General features: G+C 43.3%; 2 protein-coding genes across 5 annotated transcripts in view; one reads left to right on the forward strand and one right to left on the reverse strand.

The window, feature by feature from the left end:
- Nucleotides 1–67: 67 nt before the first annotated feature.
- Nucleotides 68–19,312, reverse strand: LOC119453479 (myb-like protein V). 4 transcript variants are annotated; one of them, XM_037715513.2, is made up of 11 exons: nt 19,248–19,311; nt 18,764–18,943; nt 18,298–18,371; nt 15,127–15,240; nt 14,489–14,527; nt 13,876–13,940; nt 13,243–13,337; nt 12,428–12,518; nt 8,668–8,944; nt 4,560–4,749; nt 68–3,095 (listed from the first exon to the last, which is right to left on the reverse strand). In XM_037715513.2, exons 1-10 carry the CDS (start codon nt 19,273–19,275, stop codon nt 4,621–4,623), a joined length of 1,092 nt encoding a protein of 363 aa, XP_037571441.1. In that variant the 5' UTR covers nt 19,276–19,311; the 3' UTR covers nt 68–3,095; nt 4,560–4,620. The 4 variants fall into 4 exon arrangements, with proteins under 4 accessions (XP_037571441.1, XP_037571445.1, XP_037571444.1 ...); XM_037715517.2 differs by lacking the exon at nt 19,248–19,311 and adding an exon at nt 19,108–19,233 and having other exon boundaries at nt 120–3,095; XM_037715516.2 differs by lacking the exon at nt 19,248–19,311 and adding an exon at nt 19,084–19,223 and having other exon boundaries at nt 120–3,095.
- Nucleotides 19,313–19,502: 190 nt separating this feature from the next.
- LOC119453478 (sorting nexin-8-like) overlaps nt 19,503–20,331 on the forward strand; it is a 29,486-nt gene continuing 28,657 nt past the window's right edge. Inside the window, 2 exon segments of the mRNA XM_037715512.2 lie at nt 19,503–19,692; nt 19,841–19,968. Coding sequence (XP_037571440.1) covers nt 19,671–19,692; nt 19,841–19,968 — 150 coding nt within the window. The 5' untranslated portion in view covers nt 19,503–19,670.

Below are 20,331 nucleotides of genomic sequence, written 5' to 3' on the forward strand. Positions count from 1 at the left end.
GCAATCGTTATTCTAAATGTCTATGCATGCCCATGCAGGCAGAAATGCACTGTAGGGGTCACGGCAACGTGCCTTGCCGGCGTCGAGCATTGCACGCAACTCTTCCCCCATTTCACACTTGCCCCTTGTCACTACGATAGGTGAAATACAAGCAGTACGGTGCAACGAGTTTTATTTTCACCGCACAGACAATACATACTTCACTGCCCTATTTTTGAGCAAAGCAAACAAGGTATACATAAAATTTCATAATTGAAAACGTTTTTGTAGGCCAGCGTTTCAGTTCATTTGAAACTGCAGCGTGCACACAAGAAACGAGGACACATTGGCCATGTCACTGGCAAAATACTCCTTCCCATAAAGAAAATGGTAATAGTACCACTGGGAATTAACCCACCATTTAATGCCCTAGTAGCAGACCCATTCGCTAATTGTCCTACTAAGCCAACATTTTTGGCAATTGGTATGCCAAGCTAGTGACAGCATAGCCAATTTGTTTAAAGTTTCAGAAACTGAGAAGGCAAACAGAAAAAATCCTTGTCATCTAGCATTCATAGTGTCGTTCACTTTTAAAATGGATAGGGCTAGCAGCAGCAAACAGCTGTGCGTTTAAATGCCATCTACAAGCCGTGATGCACCTTTTCATGCATATTTCAGCAAGCTGAAAGAAAATTTCACAAGCCTCACTTGTAGGCCATATAGTTGCCCAGACTTGCTGACAAGCTAGAGCCATCTATATGGAAAGGTTAAAGCATGGAATGTGCCTTTTTTCTTTTTTTTGCAACAAAAGTAGGCATAGTTTTATACATCAAAATTGTGCGTTCAATTAGTCCCAACAGAGCTGTCGCTAGTTATGAAAATGTGCAGCCTGGAGAAACACCTGCAAATTATAGTCTAATAAAGCAAGCTTTTGGCTATTAAAGGAGCTCTGCAATGCTTCCTGAATGAGAAGGACGAACCTGTCTATTGACAATGCCCCGACAATGCCTTGATGAATACCTAAGCCAATTTTAGTCTTGCGTACCCAGCACAGGGCTTGCAATTCTACTAAAGACCACTTGCTCTTTTCGTGAACTTCTGGATTGACCTTTCATGCTTACTGTGACACAGCAATAAGCAAGTCGCCTATTGGCTGGGTTCTTTTTATATGTCCTGGCAGAAGTAGGAAATGAAATCATAACTGACAAGGCAGTGGCACCATGACTTGTGAGGTTCAGCAGCAGGTTGGACTGATCATGGGATGTCGCGCTGATTTTAAAGCTCAAGAGAATGATGCATGGAGCAATCGAGGCATACTTTGGCAGAGTAGGAATCCTGTGAAGGTGTTAGAGGCAGCATTTGATAGGTGCCTTTAAATGTTTTTGACAAGGTTTGTGAAGATTATATGCCCTTTATTATGAAACGTTCCACACCTTTGTTAAAATTTATTGCAGAGCCCCTTTAAAGGCAGATGCAAAATCAATCGATGATCATGCAAGACAAAACTTGGACATGTTCCGAACTAATTCACAAGGTTTTACCAAGTGGCCATACTTGTAAAAAATGAATTGCCTACATAACATACATGCTTTCTTAAAATTGTCAACGATGGTACAAACGATTATTGCATTTTCTACTACTACAAAACATACATGATCACACTTTTTTTTCTCAACATACCGGACTACATACAAGCAACAATACCATGCTCACGTGAAAGCTAAGTAGTGAGGTCCTTTAAAATGCAGGTTCCTATGGAAACATATTGATATCGGCGACAATACACTACACCACCAACAAAGAAATGCGAGTATTCTGAATCACTGTGAAGTAAAGAAAAAGAAAGGCTGGAGTATCCCAGTTTCAGTTTCTTAACAGTTTTGTGCACAGCATCAACAAGAAACAAGATTACTTCAACTTCAGTCTTATAGCCTTTCTAATCCCATTGAAAAAACGCAAACATTTCGTCACTAGTACAAAGTACACATTGAAGAAAATGTGCAAGGTGCGTAACATACGACACCTGTATTCAATGGTGCAGCAAGTTGCAAATCCCACTCTGCCCACAAAAGGCCCAAAACAATAAAATAAACTGGACACAACCATTTAAACAAATGTTGGCAGGAAGCTTTTTTTTGACCTCACAAAATTTCCTGTTCCTGTTTGTTGAATAAATTGTAGCACGTGTTAGTGTTGACCTTGCTCGGTGCTAATTCATTTGACATTTTCTGAAATTCAACGCTTTCATTTGTACAACCTGCAGCTGCGTAATATCCATCACTGCCCTCAGAAAAGGTGGAATTCAATTCATGCGCCATATAACCTGCCCAAACAACTGACTACAGCATCCTTCATAAAAGCTACCTGGCATAGAGTGTGCATAAAGCAAAGCTTGACTATCAGTTTTACATGTGTTTCATTTTGAATGCATTTATTGTCATTATCACTGCCACTGCTGTTCTTTGCAGCTGTTTCACGGCAATGCATAGCGCATTTGTGTGCAAATATTGCACTCTGGTACAGCTTCACAGCAAGGCTGAGCTTGTTGCCATGAATCCACACATAAAGGCAAAATTTGTGTTTATCCCGCAAGACCACTTTTAGTATAAATTCTCGGCACAGGTTCTACCGGCAATAAATATGATACGTAATCGTCAGTAGTGCTATGTCCATCAACGCTTTGTAATACCGTTCCTTCGCACTTTGTTCAACACAATACAGGACTGAGAACAACCACACGCTCTCAACATACACATCTCAAAATTGCAATCGGCTGCTGTGAACACTGCTACACAGACCCACGTGCAGAACACAAACGCACTCGCAAAGTTCATAAAGAGGCTGCGACGAGAGCGCATTGCGCTAAACTTTGTGACGTGCACTGTCGTGATGCAACGGAAGTTGTACATTCCAGCATGTACCAAATGTGCGTAAAATGGAAGAAAAAAATAATTTTTTTTTTGCTTTCCTTTACACCGAGTTTTCAAGCAGCTCCAGATCTCCTATTTGTGCTCCATCAGCTTTGCCTTTGACGACACCTGGGAGCCTTGTGATAGTTGAGAGGCCTCTGAGAGCCCAGAAACTTCAGAGTGGGCTTGAGATGTCGTGCTGGCCCGCTGGATAGAAAAGAAGTGGACTCTTAGAAAACTTTCCGAACCTGCAGTCCTTGTTCGTGTGGCACATATTGCCACAATGATGATGATAAAATGTATTTATTCAGGGATAAAAAGACAACATAGAAACGTAAAGGCACAATCAATGAAAGCATGATTTGACAAAAAGATAGCGTTGATCTGAGCTGTCATTGAAATGACGTGTCCTGCGCAACATATGCCACAAAGGCTATCTCAGGCATTCTGAGAAAAGGCGTAATAAGTGTCAAAAAAAAGAAGAATGTGAACTAAGCTGCATATCTTGATGTGTGATCACAGAATACAACCCATGCCAAGAATTTCACTTAAACTTGACCAAGATTTCTAAACATAGCAGCAGCACTTTTTATATACAGATGAAACAACAGCATGGTGTCTGTCCGCAATCATCTTGAGGAACCGGAATTGGAAAACTTTTGCAATGCACTTGAGCAGTTGCAAGCAACTTGTTGGATGCAGTTTGCAGCATTTTGTAGACAAACGAGACCAACAACTTCGTGTTCACATCTTCTTGAGAAAAACTGAATATTTTCACGGAGCACTTAAATCCTATAGTTAGATTATGAATAAAGCAGCTTAGTTGGAAAATTTCAAGTTTGAAATACAAGTGGGTGCATCATGAAAACGGACATTTTTGATCCTAAAACTAAAACACTGCCACTAAGGCTCACTATAAGTGACACAGAACCCAGAACACTTGAGAACCAGTGCACCTCTTCATCTTGACCTCCAAGATTACGTGGTGCCCGCCAGTGAGCAGAAAAATCTTGTAAGGGATGTGTCGGGATTTACATCACATCACTAAAGGTTGCTAATAAACAATTAAGCAATGAACAGTCCAGCAGCTTTTCCAAGACTGCTTCATCAAATTATAGCAGTACTCCCTTCTAACCAATTCAGCCAAAGTGAAACTTTATTGCAGCTGGCCTTTAAGCAGTTACATGAAACTGGTGCTGGCAGACATGCAACACACAGAATTGTTCCAAGCCAGAACAGAACACTCACTGTAGCAAATTACAAAAAAAGTTGGCAACATCACATCGAACTTCAATGGGCAATTGCAGCACTCCAAAGGTTGCAGAGGCTAGGCCTGAAAACTATCAATAGGGATCAATCTGTTGCAATTTTATTTGAAATGACATGCACTCTACCAAAATTTCTTGCAACAAAAATAACAAAATAAAATGCAGGGACTCTTGGCCGTTTGCTTTTGTTAATGACATGTCCAACACCGCAATCAGTTGGCACCTGCACATAGGAACAGTTATAGTGTAAGAACCTCTTCGTGAAAGCAGACAGATTCTGACGTCTTGGGGCCCCCAGACATTGGTGCACATTACATTTCAATCACATTCCTTCCTAACCAGATGGGTTTTCATCGAACAGAAGACTAGGTTACAAGCCTAATTACAAAGGGGCACCGCATACCCGTTTGTGCTGCCGCCACACCCGCTGAATCTTCTTCGCAGCATGGTTGCGCCGGACCGCTTCAGGCCTTCGGGTCCAGCAGCTGACTGGATGCGGCTGGTTTCACTGTGGCAGTTGGTTTGGACGTTACTACTGCTGCTGGGGGTGCCAGCACTTCCCTGCTGCTGCTTGGCAGTGTCTGCTGCGGCTTCTGTAAAAATTATTATGAGTGCTACAGACACTCGCTGGCATACTTGGCCCCTTACATTTGATTTATAGTTTAGTTGATGTTTCATGTCCCAAAGCAGCAGCTTGGCTATGATGGACACAGCAGTGAGGAGAGGGGCTCCAGAATAACACTGACAAGCTGGTCTTTTAACTCTTTCCCTACCATGGGGAAAATAGGCGTTTTTTGTATGTTACGGCAGATGTTTCTTTCTGAAGGAACTACTGCACTCAATATTTAATGTAATACATAAACAGAAAGCAAAATGAATGCACTCTTCACGCATAAAGGTTTTATTAACGAGATGTGTCATAAAAAAGATATAATTTGTTAAAATCAAGATTGTGCGATAAAACTGAACAAAGTTTGTAAACACACACTTGGTATCTAAGAAAAAAAATGTTACGAAAATTATGATATACAAAATGACTTGCCATTTATTAGGCACTATCTCTGAAAAAATCAAAAATTTTCATTTAACAGGTATTTTGCTAAAAAAATTTTACTGCAAGCGCTAGAGTTGGGTGTGCCGGGCTGGTTTGCGTCGTCGACGATTTCAGACTCACTGCCATTCGATGTATCGATAAGATCAGCTGCAGAGGTAGCGGAATAGCGATATATCTGCGATCTCCCGAAGCACGCGCGCCGTTTCCGGAGCCGGACATTTTTGCGTTCTGCTTTGACGATTGCGAAACTTCGGAGCGCGTTTAAAAATCACCGCTTGGCAGAAAAAAAGCAAACTGCTTAGAAAACCAAAATATAATTTCTCCTCTTTCACATCCAATGGTGCAGTGTGTCCGTGAGCGGCGGGGAAGGTCTCGAAAGCGGCGTTTCAAACCATCGATCGAGGGCTAACCATACCCAATGGACGCGGTACGGAAAGAGTTAAACGAATAGTATTGACACATATTATGTCTGAACTTGCCGAAGCACTACCATATGCTTCTCACACAAAAGGATGACACTTGGCAAGTACAAAGGTCGGGAAGCACTTATAGTAATACCAAAGTTGATCTCGAAATATCGGACTTTGCATCAGAAGTTATTGCGAAGTCATGACAGCACAATTTGCTGATGTGTAGCAACAAGGCTAAGTACTGTGATATTGCCCATAAAGAAATTTACCATAGTGCTGTGCATGTTTCTGCACTCGCATGTGGCAGCTGCAGCTTTTGCAGGAATGGAGCAAGCCGCTGTTTTCATGACGCATCCACCTCCTGGATAGCGACACCAATACTGGTTTGTAGAATATAGCAGAGTATTTTGGGGTGCTTTCATGCTTGTGACTACCGTATAGACTCATGTAAAAGTCGCAAATTTTTTTCACAATTTTGGCGAGTATAGTACATGTGCAAGTACACCCATGATGGAAACAAACACTGTACGAGACATGCAAATAGTAGTAAATGACAGAGTGCTCAAGGTTATCTATACATTGGCTCACACAAGATATAAGAACGCACAGAACGTAGAATTTCAATAAAGTGAAGAAATTGCACGAGATTGTAAGTTACCTTTGGTGACATTCTAGCTGCACAGTTATGCTTGCAGACTACCTTCTTCTTCTTCCTCTTCTTTTTACCTCAAACATGGCACATACTACTCGCAAAACAAGCTGGCCACAGAGAATGAAGCATTTTCTTTTTTTTTTCGTTTCACAGATTACAGCTTAGTTGCATGACCCGATGACTTTAACCTCACAGACTATAGTGGATTGAAAGTGTCGCCATCTGTGAGCTCCAGAAAGCATCAACAACGCGGAAAGTTGGGGTGAGTAGCAGGTTCACATTCATCATCGCAAAGCAGAGCTGCAGACAATGCTGGGACGGAAGAAAAAGACGTGAACACAGAGCACTGTCTTTTGCCCATTAATGGCCTACCTTGTAGTGGGTTGAGCCATAGCACCTGGTACCAGCCAACCAACCAACATCGCAGAATTTCTTGTTGGGCTAGTTGTTTATATATTACCAAATTAATGTTTATTTATTTATTTACTTATATAGTTACTGCTTCGCTTTTACTGGCATTACAGCACAGGGCATACATCTTATAAGATATAACATTGGCACTCAAATCAACCACACTAAAAATCATCATTGCACACTATGTAAACATTTGCAGGCAGTAAATCATTCCAGTCCCTTGCGGTTCGAGCAAGAACGAATAACCCAAGGCATCATTTCTAAAAAGAAATGATAAATGGGGACAGACATGGACACGGAAAGGATGGCAGATAAGGTTGTCTGTCACTGGCTTGCAAATGGCATTAGAGAACATGCCTCCTTCGAACTTTGTGTTGTCTGTTGTCGTTTGCAAGCCATGACAAGTCAACTATCCCAACAATAAGTTTTGTCTCCTTGAATACATTTAATTAAAAAATAAAAAGAAGTTCTGTGTGTCCTTTTTGTATGCATCTTTGTGCCTAATGTCCATTTCTGCACCTGTGTAGTCCGTTGTGCACTTTCCAATGATGATTTAGACAGCTTTCATTTTAATGCAATTATCGTTGTTTGGAAACTTCATGCACATTTAGGGAACTCTATGCCTGTCTATCTGTCTGTCTGGGTCTCTTGTTTTCCTGCAAACTTTGGTCACTGGGTAGTCGGTGGTCTAATGGGCAGAGTACGGACGGCTATGTTGAGGGAACAGGGTTTGGTCAAACTGGTGACCCTAATTGGTCAGACAGTTGGTTTAACCATCGGTCCAACTTGGGTCATCTGGTATGTGCCACTGGGTACATGCCACTCTTCAATGAAAAAATAAAAATAAAAATCCTTTAAAATATATTCAGTGCTGGGCAGAATCGAACCTGTGACATATATATTGAAAAAATATTGGCTGAATATACCGGGTGTTGGGCATCAATTAGTATAATTAGATATAAATGTTCCATGTCAATACATATTGCTTTAATTCACATATAATTTCTTATGTTTTGTTTCTGATAAACCCATCAAATCAAATCGCATTGGATGCGAGGAAGCCACCAAAATATTATAAGGGTTGCCTGCATCGCGATTCCTGATGGGCAGCCAAATAGCGCATTCCTGACAGCTGCTCAATGCACCTTGAACACCGTAAAAGCAATAGTATGACATGAAATGCAAAGTTGGAATAGAGACTACGAACCCATGGCTAAAGATGTTCTATGTTCCGCATGCAATGAAGACCAAACTTCCACACAATGTGATGACTTTTGGATGCGTCCCCAATGAGGGGGAAGAAGTGGCCCCACGAGTGCTAGGGCTAAATGTGAATGGGCATGTGGTGCTGCTGTACACTGTTGTGAATCCTCAGGCGGATCGAGCGGCTTTTTCGGTTCTCCCTCAAGACACCACGGAGGTCGCATGTGCCAGATCCCAGAGCTGCCTCAAGGCAGTCGTGGATGCTGAGGGTGGCTTTTTTGAGTGATTTCACTTTGCCATCTCTGCAGCTTTGTTTTGCTGGTGTTATGACCTCTTATCGTACGTCACATACAAGTATAAAATTTACCCCGAACATTTCGTATATTCACACAGGCACCATGTGCAGATCTTGCGGTGGTACCACTAGATGGTGCAGTGTGTTTAAGTGGGAAGCAGCACAGAGGTACCTGGCTACATACACACGTCATACATGATGCATTTCGGTGGTGGCAATATGTTGTGCAGCTATATTGCTTCAATGCCAATTGCATTAACATTCACAATCATTGTAACATGGGCTCTGCTGGAATTGTTTTTTCCAATGTGCATAATAGCACAATACTGTCTTAGCATCTGGGATTTTATTACACTTATGCCACACGATTAACCTTGGCAAGTTAATGAAAACCGGGCTACTATGAGTACACTGCAGCTACTGCATATATGTCGGACTGGTGGTGAACTTTCTCACTGCTTATCACCGTCAAATGTCACTCACGCTGTTCAGGGGTGTCGATCTTGGCTCAACCGAAATTTCCGACGTATCTGTTTTGTCGTCTGGCTGTGGAGGGCCTCGGGTGACACTGAAGGTGTTTGAGCGCTTGGCTGTGGCAACATTCTTGCGTGGCTCTGTGGCAGCCGACCCGACTCGGCATGAACTGGCTGGTCTCTGGCCACTTCCACGGCCAGGCACCGGTGTCCTTGTCGGTGTCCTCACGGGTGTTTTTGTCGGTGCTGCTGGCTGCAGCTGGGACTTCAGTCGGCGAATTTCCTGGCTGAAAGACAACAACGAACAAAGGCGGTGGCTGAACTCCTCATTAATCACTGCCAGATGTAGTACTTCCAGTATGACATGACATATTGTAGGATACCATACGATACATATCAGAGCCATATCAGAGCCACAACGAAGCAGAAGAAAGCATAGGAAGCTACTCGCAGCCAGTGGGTGCCAAACGTGCAACCTTTGCATGATGCATTGAATGCTTTACCAATTTAGCTACGGTAGCGACTGTTTCCCTATCTTCCTTTCTTATGCATTTGTGAGTGGTGTACTAAGCCTAGTCCTGGGAGCTTAAGCAGAAGTTGTGGGCTCAGCTCCCACTGGCAGCAACTTGCCACTTCTTCCACTTTTATTTTCCTTATTTTCACATTTCAATTAAAAAAGAATATAGTTAATTTCCTTTATGCTTTCCTTCGCTTCATATGGTGATCACTAACAAACAATTGAACTACTACAATTGAACTACTCAGTTCCCCTGATTCTTCTTGCTCTTACATATCATGAGTATGGTGACAGACCACACTTCTGCCACCTGCTCTTTAGTGCAATGATAAGTGAGCCGCAAAAAAAAATACCACACAGGGGTTCTGAGCTGGGCTAGTTGGTTTATGTTCATTATGGCGAAATAGTGCTAACGACGGGACAGGTGAAGCAAACAATGCTATGCGCTGTGAAAGAATGCCACTGACAGAAAAGGTGAATGCCCATAGATTCCTGCCGCCATACTTTATCTACTGGTTTAGCCAATCGGCAAACATGGAAAATTATTGATTGTGAGTAGTACTCCAGATGTCCACAATAGTACCAACCATGACACATGGAAAAAAAAAAAAAACTGATGGAGCATCCCTCAGCATTTGTCCATGCTCAATGAAAGGATTAGATAGATTTGCTTCAATATTTACTGTCCATTTCGCTTAGACCAGTGGTATGCATCGCAAGTGCGGTATGCAGACAGCTTCTCAGCAGGAATGCTAATGTGTGTGCGTACAATGCTCATGGCAGTAGCAAAAGCCAGAACACTGCCGTGGCCCCGAAAGAATGGACTGACCAGTCTGCGACAGTGCACCAACATGGCTTTGTCGCTTTTGCAGCCAAACGCACTGCACATCTCTGGACACCTTCTAGCCCTCCACAAGCAGGCTGTGCTGAGGTGCGGATAGCAGGACAGCATTAGTGCCACCATGCCTTGAGTGTCCTTATAAAATGCTATCACAATAACACATGTAAGGCATGAATTGTCTATAAATTTCACAAGCACCGCCAGTGGATGAGCATCACTGCTGCTTGGCTCTTGTCTACGGCACTGCACAAGTCTGACGTAAGGGTAGGGACAAATAACGCAGAAATTAGGCTCAGGACTGCTGCAAACCTGGCCATGCAGGATGGATAGAGCGAGAAGAATGGTGACACCAGCAAAAACGCTGTGTGCATGGCTGCTTGGTATGTAATGCATGCGTATGCTTGAAGAGAGAACTACACACCTGCACTGTCACTCAAAATGCTGGTGAAACATTCATATTTAAAATTGATGACCTCAGTTTTTGACCTTTGCTGCTGAACCAGGATTGCTCGAAGAGGCTATCAAATGGAAGATTTATTTCTGCTGAAATTCTGAAGCACCACCAAGACATCTACTTCATGGCATGTCATTCCTGTCACTGCTATGCAGACTATTGCAATAGCAACATTTCATGCTTCTAAAATGCAGCATGCCTGGACACCGGGCTACTCAGTTCTGCAATAAGGCCATCCTCTCAATGGCAGGAGGTGCAGATTTTCAAAAAGCGAGTACGCAACTTGATGCAGCAAAGGAGGATGAATCCGCTGGTGCAACTACAGGAGAAGAGCTTATCTTGAAATTGCAGATCCAAGTGTGCAATGCACCACAGCAATGCATGTCCCCGAAGTATCAGTACGCAAATACAGAAACCTTGTATACACTGCACCTTGCCCTTTGATGCAGTGTATTGTGCTTCTGTTAAAACCTTTCAGCATCACGTCATAGCGAGAACTACACATACATGCCGGCATTGGCATCAGCGCTCATCTAAACGGGGAGGAAGCAACCTTTATTTGTGTTTGTTGAAAGAAAGGAACAGGAGAATTCAGCCGGCCCCAGCTACTGGTGATGGCTGTCACCAGAACAACAACCAGAAAAGGGGGTGCAATAAAAAGGGAATAGAACAGGAGAAAGTACCGAATGAGAAGGAAAGCAAACCAGAACTATTTTGTATATTTACTGTATTTAGAACAGCGACTATTAGCGCAAAAATATGCAGGACACACCACGAGTGCATGCCGGCTAGTGGGCAGGATAGGCCATATTGCCATTGCGTTGATGGACAACTGTAGATAAAGTGAGATTGTGGAAATTTGCAAAATTTCCACTTTTGTTCACGGACCAGTAAAGGGGCGTTTTGTAAGTGGACACACAACTTGTCCCCGTCTCACCCAACCTTCCACGCATGTATGCCAATATCTGGCAGGTACAAATCTGAACATCACTCGTGTGTCTATCTCGCATACCGATTCAAGCAGAGGAGAGGGAGAAAGCTTTATTGTACGAATTAGCTCGTTTCCAGAAGCTTTTTCAACAATCACACGCAAGCTGACACTGGCACCAGGCACATGTCGTTGTGCATTAACGCATAGCCCATTGCTCTAACAGATGCATAATGCATTGATGGTGCACTTTGTAATCGTGATGTTAATTTCTACTGAGTCATTAAAGGTACCCCTGATTATATAGTCAAACCTCAATACAATTAACATGCATCATCATTATTACAATATCATCAGCTTATTTATGTCCACTGCCGATATCAGCATGTGACAAATAATGCTTACAATGAATAATGTACATAATGAAGGTACATATTGTCATGTTGTAGTGACGGTGAACAACCATAGTAGCACACCGCAAGTTATGGAACTAATTGGGCGAGCCTCTACCCAGCAAAGCAAGTAGCACTGTGAACAATTATAGCAGCGAGCACACTCGTTGTTTGGCAAAATCTGATTTACGGGTCAGACAAATTGGCCATTAATACTGAATCATGGAAGGTTCCAGCATAATTGCTGGTGTGCGCACAAGCTCTAGAATGTACTACAACACTATTCGCGTCATGCATGCAATCCGATTACAAAAGGTTCGGCAACAACAGATAGAATTGGCTAAAAGAACCAGGAAGTTTCTGATATATGCAGGCATGCCCTGCACCAAGCGTTGTTTAACATTTGTTAGCTGGTGAAAAGTGGTCACCAGAAAAAGATAAACAAGTACACATGCCAATATTATAATGAGTTTTGAATGAATTCCTGCAGAGTATTTAGTGCTAGACAGTGTATTGTTTAGACACTTAAGCCTATCACCACCTCAACATTTCTTGCAGAAATGGCATACGAAACACATGAGTGACTGAACCTCATCTCCAGATGTGAGCATTGTGTTATCTGAGAACTGTGCTCTCACTCTTTTTCCTTCAGCTGGAAACCTAGTCGGCGGTTCTCTTGGCTGATACGATCTATCTGCTCACGAAGTTTCATGAGCTCAGCGCTCGACCCTGCAAAGCAGAAAACAAATGCAGACAAAAAAATTAATAAAATTCTTGGGTATTAAGTACCACAACCATAATCAAATTATGAGGCATGCCGTAATGGGGGATTCTGGACTAATTATGACCACCTGGGGTTCTTTAACCCTCACCTAAATCGAAGTACACGAGCATTTTGGATTTCACATGCATCGAAATGTGGCCCCCACGGCTGAGGTCGAGTTTGCAGCACAACATCGCACCCACTCGGCTGCCATAGTGGGCCAAACGCAGATGCAAAAGTTGAGCAGATGAAAGGGCAGCTGTGTAACAATTAAGTGACATATGCACAACACATACCATATAGAGGAACGAAGCCCTAGAAACAAGAACTCCATGAAAATAAGGAATGGAAAGAGGGAGGTGCGATCAAAGAACAGCGCAAGTCACCCCTTAATCACAAGCTTGAATGTGAGCAGCTGCAAGAGTGAACATAAGCACATGCTCCTACAGTGCACCTTAATTTACAGTGACAATTTTATTTATGCATCCAAATATGCTCATAACTGCGCACAAAAGTTTTTTCCATCACATTATTTGACAGCTCTGTTTAGCTTTCCTGACCAATGCTGGCTTAGGTAATTACCCAAGAAGGTAGTAGTACTGCTATTCGTTTCACCATTCCATATAACTTCAAAACTGCAGATTTTTCGCCAGCAAGTTCAAAACATTGTTTGTTACTTCAAACACTTACCTCGTGGCTGACTGCTCGTCAGCCGAGATTTGGCAGGATGCAGTTTCTCTGGTGTGGCTGTCTCTGATGAGCGTCTCTGGATGGCCTGGAGTTTTCTGTTGTTTTGAATATTGACAACACAGTGGAATTCAGGCTCAAACATTTGCTATTGCACGGTAAAAACTATGTGCAGATTAGTGATTGAGGAAGCATAGTGGGAGCTCGCAGCCTGACCCTCGCCTGTGAACAACAAACCTGAGAAATACAGCAAAGTGCCACACTACCGCGTTCTCGCCAGCACAACCCGCATCAAATTTCATTTCATTTGTTTTTTTCTAAGTAAGGCACAACATCAAACTGTGCCAAGACTTTGCCTTGAGATGCAGCTTCACAGCAACAAACGTTGCAGTGCAGAGAAGTTGCACCTGAAAGCAAAATCCACATTGTAGTGAAGCAATTGCAAATACAGGTGGGCTCAACTGTAGCAGTTTTCAAATATCATTATGATGGCGTATTCTCAAAATAGTGACAATAAACATATGCTAGCCAACAAAATAAATTTCGTCACTGCTGCTATACAGGTGGTACAGAAATTAGAATGAGAGCTACAATATTACAGCTTGTAGAAAACATGAAAGAAATGTAAAAACTTACTTCAACTTGTCTTCCTTTTCTTTGAGCTGCATTTCAAGTCTGGTACACTTTTGCTTCATGGCATCCTGAGCAAATTTAAAAAGAAAAAGAAGGGAAAAAAAAGAAAAGGGAAAAAAAAAAACTGATGGGTGCAGCCTTTTTGTTTTAGCAGACCTTGCAAGAGGCATGCGTGAGAGAGAGAGAGACAAGAGAGAGGCAGCTGCTATTTCTCTCAAAACAAATAAGAAATTTTAATTAGTTATATAAATATGCTTACTGCAATGTGCTTGCATGCCTAGTTTCATCTATTCATCACACAAAAATCTGGCAAACAAAGCAGCAGAAAGCAAGCAGGAAGGTACTGATACACACATTCATTGTGCCAATAAAGCAAGCAAAGGCTAATCTCTTATACAAACGCTGATACGCACTGCTGCCTGTATTTTTATCTTATGCAATTCACAAATTAGTGACAAAAACTAAATACTTAGCAGTTGTACACCTTATAAAAGCAGCAGAAACGATAATGCTACAAGGTTTATCTGTTGCAACAATTCTGGCTCTTGCATGTCTCTTCTCGAAGTGATAACACACACAAATGAAAAATGTGAGATAAGATAAGTAGAGCACTCACATCTCCTTTCTTCTGTTCCTGAGCAGCTGCCACTTTGTCCTTTCATTGTAAAGAGACAAAAGGATTTGACAAAAGCCAGACATCACATACAGGGCCCTCAATATTCATCATAATGCTTATCTAAGTTTTTCTGCCCTTTAGAAGTATGCACATTATAAAAAGTTGCATTTCACTCAAAACTGTTTTAAAAATGTCGCATCCCCTTAATAGCCGGTGTGCTTCGCCAAAGGTAACAACATGATCTAGCATTACATAATATTTTTGGCTGTTGTGTTTATAAATATTTTGCGTGCACACTAAAACTGATGGCAGTGCCCACTGCATTCTGGTGACTCCACACTCTGTAGTTTGTAGAAGAGACTACTCTGCAAAAAAAAAAAAAAAAAAAAAAAGCAAGTGTTGAATCACTATAGCAGGGAAACCTGGGCTAATTGGGGAATGCTCTTATCAGTCAAACAGTGCAAGAGCAGACAAGGACTAAGAAAGGTACTCGCAAGTGCAATTGTCTGTGTACCACTTACTCCTCATCTGCTTTGGCACCGTTTGTCCAATACAATCAGAACACTAGGCTAATAATGCACGTAAGCATGACCGAGTTTCTTGAAGAATGCTCACAGGATCCAGAGTAATGGCCTCACCTTGGCTGTCTGTGTAAGCTTGTCCAGTTGCCTCGACTTGCGCACACAGTCCTCCTCGAGGCGTTTCACCTTTGCCTTGAGTCCCTGGTTTTCCAAACGGAACTGCGCTACCCTCTGAAAATGCACCGCTGGCCTCAATGATGTTGCGTACTTGCAGAACAGGCAACAATGAACAAGTTTTGTGGACAACATTATACGCACAACAATTCTTGTTGTAGCTTAAGAGCACCATCGCAATAAAAATCTGCTTACCTAATACTGTGAGTAGGTTTTACACTATTAAACTGCCCTACACAAAATGGCCAGCCTGCTACTCAAGGCCCTATTGAATCCAAGGGTCGCTTGCAAACAGTGAAAGTGCAATGAGGAGGAGAGTGGGGCAAGACTAGCGGTACCAGCTCTTGTGGCTCACGCTTTATTTGGACTTCTATGGCGACGTCCACCAGTACTGTGCCGGTGAAGCGAGATATGCAGAGAAGCGCACTTGCAGATTTTCCCACAGCCCCTATAGACCATTTAGAAAAGCACCGAGCTTGCGTTCCCACAATGCACGACATCACAAAATGTGGCGGCCAGCACACTTAAAATGGTGATTACTGGGCAGCTGGTGCAATGTTCTTGCTTTCATGCATTAAGTATGATGGGAAGAAATGTACAAAAGCAAGAAAAATGCGCTAGCTGCACATCAATACGCATTTTTGCAATGCGGGATGACCATAATGTGGGCAATGTGCATTGCGGAAAAGCCAGCTTGGCACATTTATAAAGAGCCTATTCTGGATCCCCAAGTAACCAGTGAGCAAGTCATCCTGAATACCATTTGGCCACATCAAGGCGTGCACCACAGCTAAACATTTGAGAAACACTGCCTTCAAGAGACGCTATAAAAAGGACTAATAAGTGAAAATGGATTGATAAAATGCACTTCTGGAATACCAGGAATGTCAGCCTAACCACGAGCCGAGTCACGGCAAGCCACGAAAGATACAAAATAATAAAAGATGAGTTTGAAGTTCTCAAGCTAGCACCACATGACATCACAAATTTTTAAAAAGCGTGTGCAGACAAGTTAATAGTTTAACCATAAAAAATATAATTTATTCTAAAAGAAACAAGGATTCAGCCTAGCGAGTTTTCGAAAGCTTTTTCTGAACAAGACTAGCCAGAACATGCAAAAATGCTTTGAAATTTGTTATGTCACACCAACATACCTGTGTTGTGGCTGAGGTGTAAAATAAGAAAAAAGAAAATTTGCCGTCTTGTCGTCTCCAATTTAACCAACCATTTCTTGCCAAATAAATAAAAATCAAGTCGTGCAATAACTTTATCAGATTAAAGTAACTTGATCTTTTGTGCCCATTTGAGATGTGCTACCACAGCCCATATTACATAACAGTTCCTTTATTTTTCCATTCTACTGCTAAGCATTCCTGTCGAGTGTGGCACAGTTTTTCCGTGCCATCTGTCTAACCGTCCTTCACGGGTTTATCCCGAACGCAAACGAATTGCAAAATGTGAATGCTACGCTGCCCAAATGGAGCACACAAAGTTACTTCAATATAACAACACAGTTCATCTTCAACAACCACTGTGTCATTCCCGCTGCACGTACCACCAGCTCGTACACACGTTACAACTGCGGCCACCGTGTCGCTCCAGAAAATTAACACGATTCATGAGAACCCTTTTCCTCACCAAACAACAATGCTTTGCATTACTGCCACGCTGAAATGGGGTTCTGGCTGCCGGAATATTTTTTCCGCTTCATTAGCTGTCATACCAGCATTATAAACAGATCAGCCACTTAGGTGCTGTAGATTATATAAAAGATGAATAGAACAGAAAAAAATAATTGCTTCAACATAGTGTCTCTGAACTCTGCGTGCCAACATATTTGTGCATACTCACAACAAGGTTGAAATAATGCAGCATCGTAAGGTTGTTGCGAGTACCTTGGGAGGCTTTACAAGAACGTAACTATCCTCTAGGTCTGACTTTTTGCAAGAAAAATGCTCAATGTTGCAACGACACTGCTAGCATTATCCCAGGACTTGGATAAATTGTACTGTTGATTCTGTTGCATTTCTGTGCTCGTTTCGCACTTACTATTCTGCACCCCAATCACCTCCATATGATATTTGGTGTAGAGGGTACAGGCAAAAGTTAGTAGTTAGGGTGAGAAAGCACAACTATCTGCCGCCAATTTAATACACTGTTTCGACAAGCTATCATAACCTACTGTAAGGCATGGCAGATTATTGCATTATTTCAGCTCTGAGAAGAGTTCTTTCATTTCTAGAATGAAAACAATGTAGGGAGTTTGAGGCTGAAAGGTCCAAAGAAACACTGAGGTTGTAAAAGGTGCCATGTGGAGCACTGGAATAATTTTGGCCACCTGCGGTTCCTTTATGTACAGGCGGGGACAAAATACTGCGGGATCTGCGGGCGCATGCCGAACTGCATTCTTGAGCCCTCTGAAAGAAGAAGTGCCTGGTGTTGAGACATGGCACTGCACATGCACGTCATTTTGTGCTCAGGTGCGTGCCAGTATGCCCATTTCTCACCAGCCTGCTGTCGGAATCGCGACGAGTGAAAAAGATTACGCTAGACGACCGGCGCCTGTTTCGGTCGTTGTGACGTGCATCAATGCACCGCGTGCTCTGCCAGCTGAAACAGACACCAGTCTCCCAGTGCACTCTTTTTCACTACTTGCGATTCCGACCGCAGGCTAGCCAGAAGTGAGCAGATTGGCATGCACCTGAGCACAAAATGACACGCATGCATAGTGCCATGTTTCAACACCAGGCACTTGCTTCCGTCAGGAGGACTCCAAGAATGCAGTTTGGCGTGCGCTCGCAGATTCTAAAAAATATGTTGCACCCTCCTGCACACTCAATGCTAGGTACAGGAATTTTGCATTTTGCCCCCATTGAAATGTTGCTGCCACGATATGGAATAGAATTTTACCCACGACCTCTTGCACAGAAGCAATGACATAGCCATGAGCCACTGCAAGTCAGTTAATTGGTACTGAAACGTAGATCAGAACAGGGTAGAGCACAAACTTCAAACATTTACTCTCAAAGCTGGCGTCCCATCTTTTGCAGCTTTCTTTCACATATAACATTTTGCACGTTGGAGGAGAATACCAAAAATAGTTTACATTCTCACTTTCTGTAATGCCGCCGCTTCTTGGCGAAGTTTTTCTGTTGCCATTCGTGCCGAAGCATTCGGAGATCTCCCACCTGCGCAGATGAGGTGCATGGAAAACAAACACACGCTCCCGTCGTTTAAGAAAAATCGAATCCGAAGTCAAATGTACTGTACGTTAATGAAGCATTAATTGAGAACTAGTCCACTTTCAGATTGTGCGTGTTTGTAGTCTTGCAAAAAAAAAAATAAAATAAAAAAGGAGCAAATAAGAGACCATATGTAGTGTGAATTAATAACTAAGTGAAAGTATTTCGAATCAAATCAAAAAGTATTTCGAGTGTCAAAAACAGTAAACAAGGTGAATCGTGTAGCGCTTCAATCAAGTTGCACCCAAATATTCCGAGGTCATGCGGCGAGCGCGCCGCAATGTTTGCCCACAAAAGTTCTTCACATGAAGTTTCCTTTCGGCAAGTTAAAAACGTACGCGGCTCTTTGGGCGCCTGGTTTCCGTTCACGGCCGGAGTTTTTGTCGCACTCGAGTTCGGTGGTCTTGGTGCCGGCGCCGGGGACTTCGGCGTCCGGGGCGCGGCGGCGGGCTTCTTGGGGATGTCATTCTTGACCGGGCCGTTCATTGAGTGCCAGCCCTGAGGAAGCGACGTCACGTCTGCGAAACCGAAAGCACTTTCTCAGTCAGACCGCCTTAACAAAAGTGACAAAAGCATAACAGGCGTCGTAGTTTGCCGAGTACAAAGTGACAAGCGCTGCGCCGCCGACGGCTGGCGTCGCGCGTCAAATGACACATACGAGTTCGGGGAGGAAGAGACGAACCAGAACTTTCAGCAAGCTACAGCACAAGCAGCGGGGGTTCCGTACGTCTCATTCGAGCAACAGGGGGGCCGTGGATAATTGTTTTGCTAGGCAGTGACGACGGGCTGTCAAGTTTCTAGCGTCTCACGCACGTCGCTCACCATGGCAACGGACCGAAACAGCCGCCATGTTGCTAAGTGAGAGGCGCGATGGTGCAGGAAAACGTGGCATGCAACAGCGTCCACGTTTCAACAGAATGTCAGTTACATTTCTGAGAAAAAATTAAAGTATTTATAAGCATTATCCTTTCATAATAAATATTATTTTAGTAACCAAATTTATTTGAAGATGCTCTTAAAAGTTTTGATAAACTTACTTGTCCGCACCGCACTTTCAGCGCACCGCGCGAAAAGGGGGGTGGAGAAAGTTGCTTGCGGGACGTCGCGTCGGTGCGGTGCGGCAATGCATCTCGCATGTGATACCTTCAGTTCGTCGTGTAAACCGGTAACGTTTCCCGAAATAGGCGTGAAGTAATGGAAACGCCACGTTATCGGTGAGCCTGGTTCTGAAAATTTCGAGGCAACATGACGGTCAACTTGAGCGTCGGTGAGTGCGCAAATCATGCGAGCGTGTGTTTTCGTGTCTTGGAGGTGGTGCTGATACGCGCTTCTCGGTTATACACATGTGCCGACGCACTTGGACGAGTCGGTAGCGTTCGTGTCCTGTTACTTATTTTTAATGTGACGGTTCGCAGGCGCCGTGCCGGCACTTTACAAGGAAGTTCACAGCCTGCTGAACCCGAACGACAGGAACGAAATCGACCGCGAACTTTTCGGCCGGCTGTTGGCGTCGACGAATCTTCCCAAGACGACGTTGGATCAGGTGGGGAGGCGGTGATGGGATTGAAATGAGGGCAGTTCAGACGGAAACGCCTCCTTTCGTCGCGCGTAAGATTGCAGCCGCGGGGCTGAGGGGTGAACCTGGATAAAGAAAGATGACCTTTTTTCTATTCTTTTGTTTTCCTCTCCTCAACTGACCGCGTTTTTTCGTCGATGGCTCTCTCGCGCGCGCCGAGCGAAAGTCATTTGCGGCGAGCTCAGCTGGGAAACCCGTTCGGCAAGTTTGTTGTCCGCTCGCCGAAAGGGTAGTACAGTGCGGCGGAGTCACGGCAGTTGTGACATATGCATATGTATGCGTGTTCTCTTGGCTAGTTCAACGTTGTCTTCACTGGCTGCTTTGCGTGGC

The sequence above is a fragment of the Dermacentor silvarum genome, chromosome 5 (genome assembly GCF_013339745.2).
Source record: "Dermacentor silvarum isolate Dsil-2018 chromosome 5, BIME_Dsil_1.4, whole genome shotgun sequence".
Taxonomy (NCBI): domain Eukaryota; kingdom Metazoa; phylum Arthropoda; class Arachnida; order Ixodida; family Ixodidae; genus Dermacentor; species Dermacentor silvarum.

Coding starts and splice junctions, on each gene's coding strand:
- LOC119453479 (XM_037715513.2), bottom strand. CDS start 19,275: ATGGCGGCTGTTTCGGTCCGTTGCCATG. Junction 13,338..13,875: donor GAAAAGGAAGACAAGTTGAA/GTAAGTTTTTAC, acceptor TCAAAACAACAG/AAAACTCCAGGCCATCCAGA. Junction 12,519..13,242: donor GACGAGCAGTCAGCCACGAG/GTAAGTGTTTGA, acceptor TCTGCTTTGCAG/GGTCGAGCGCTGAGCTCATG.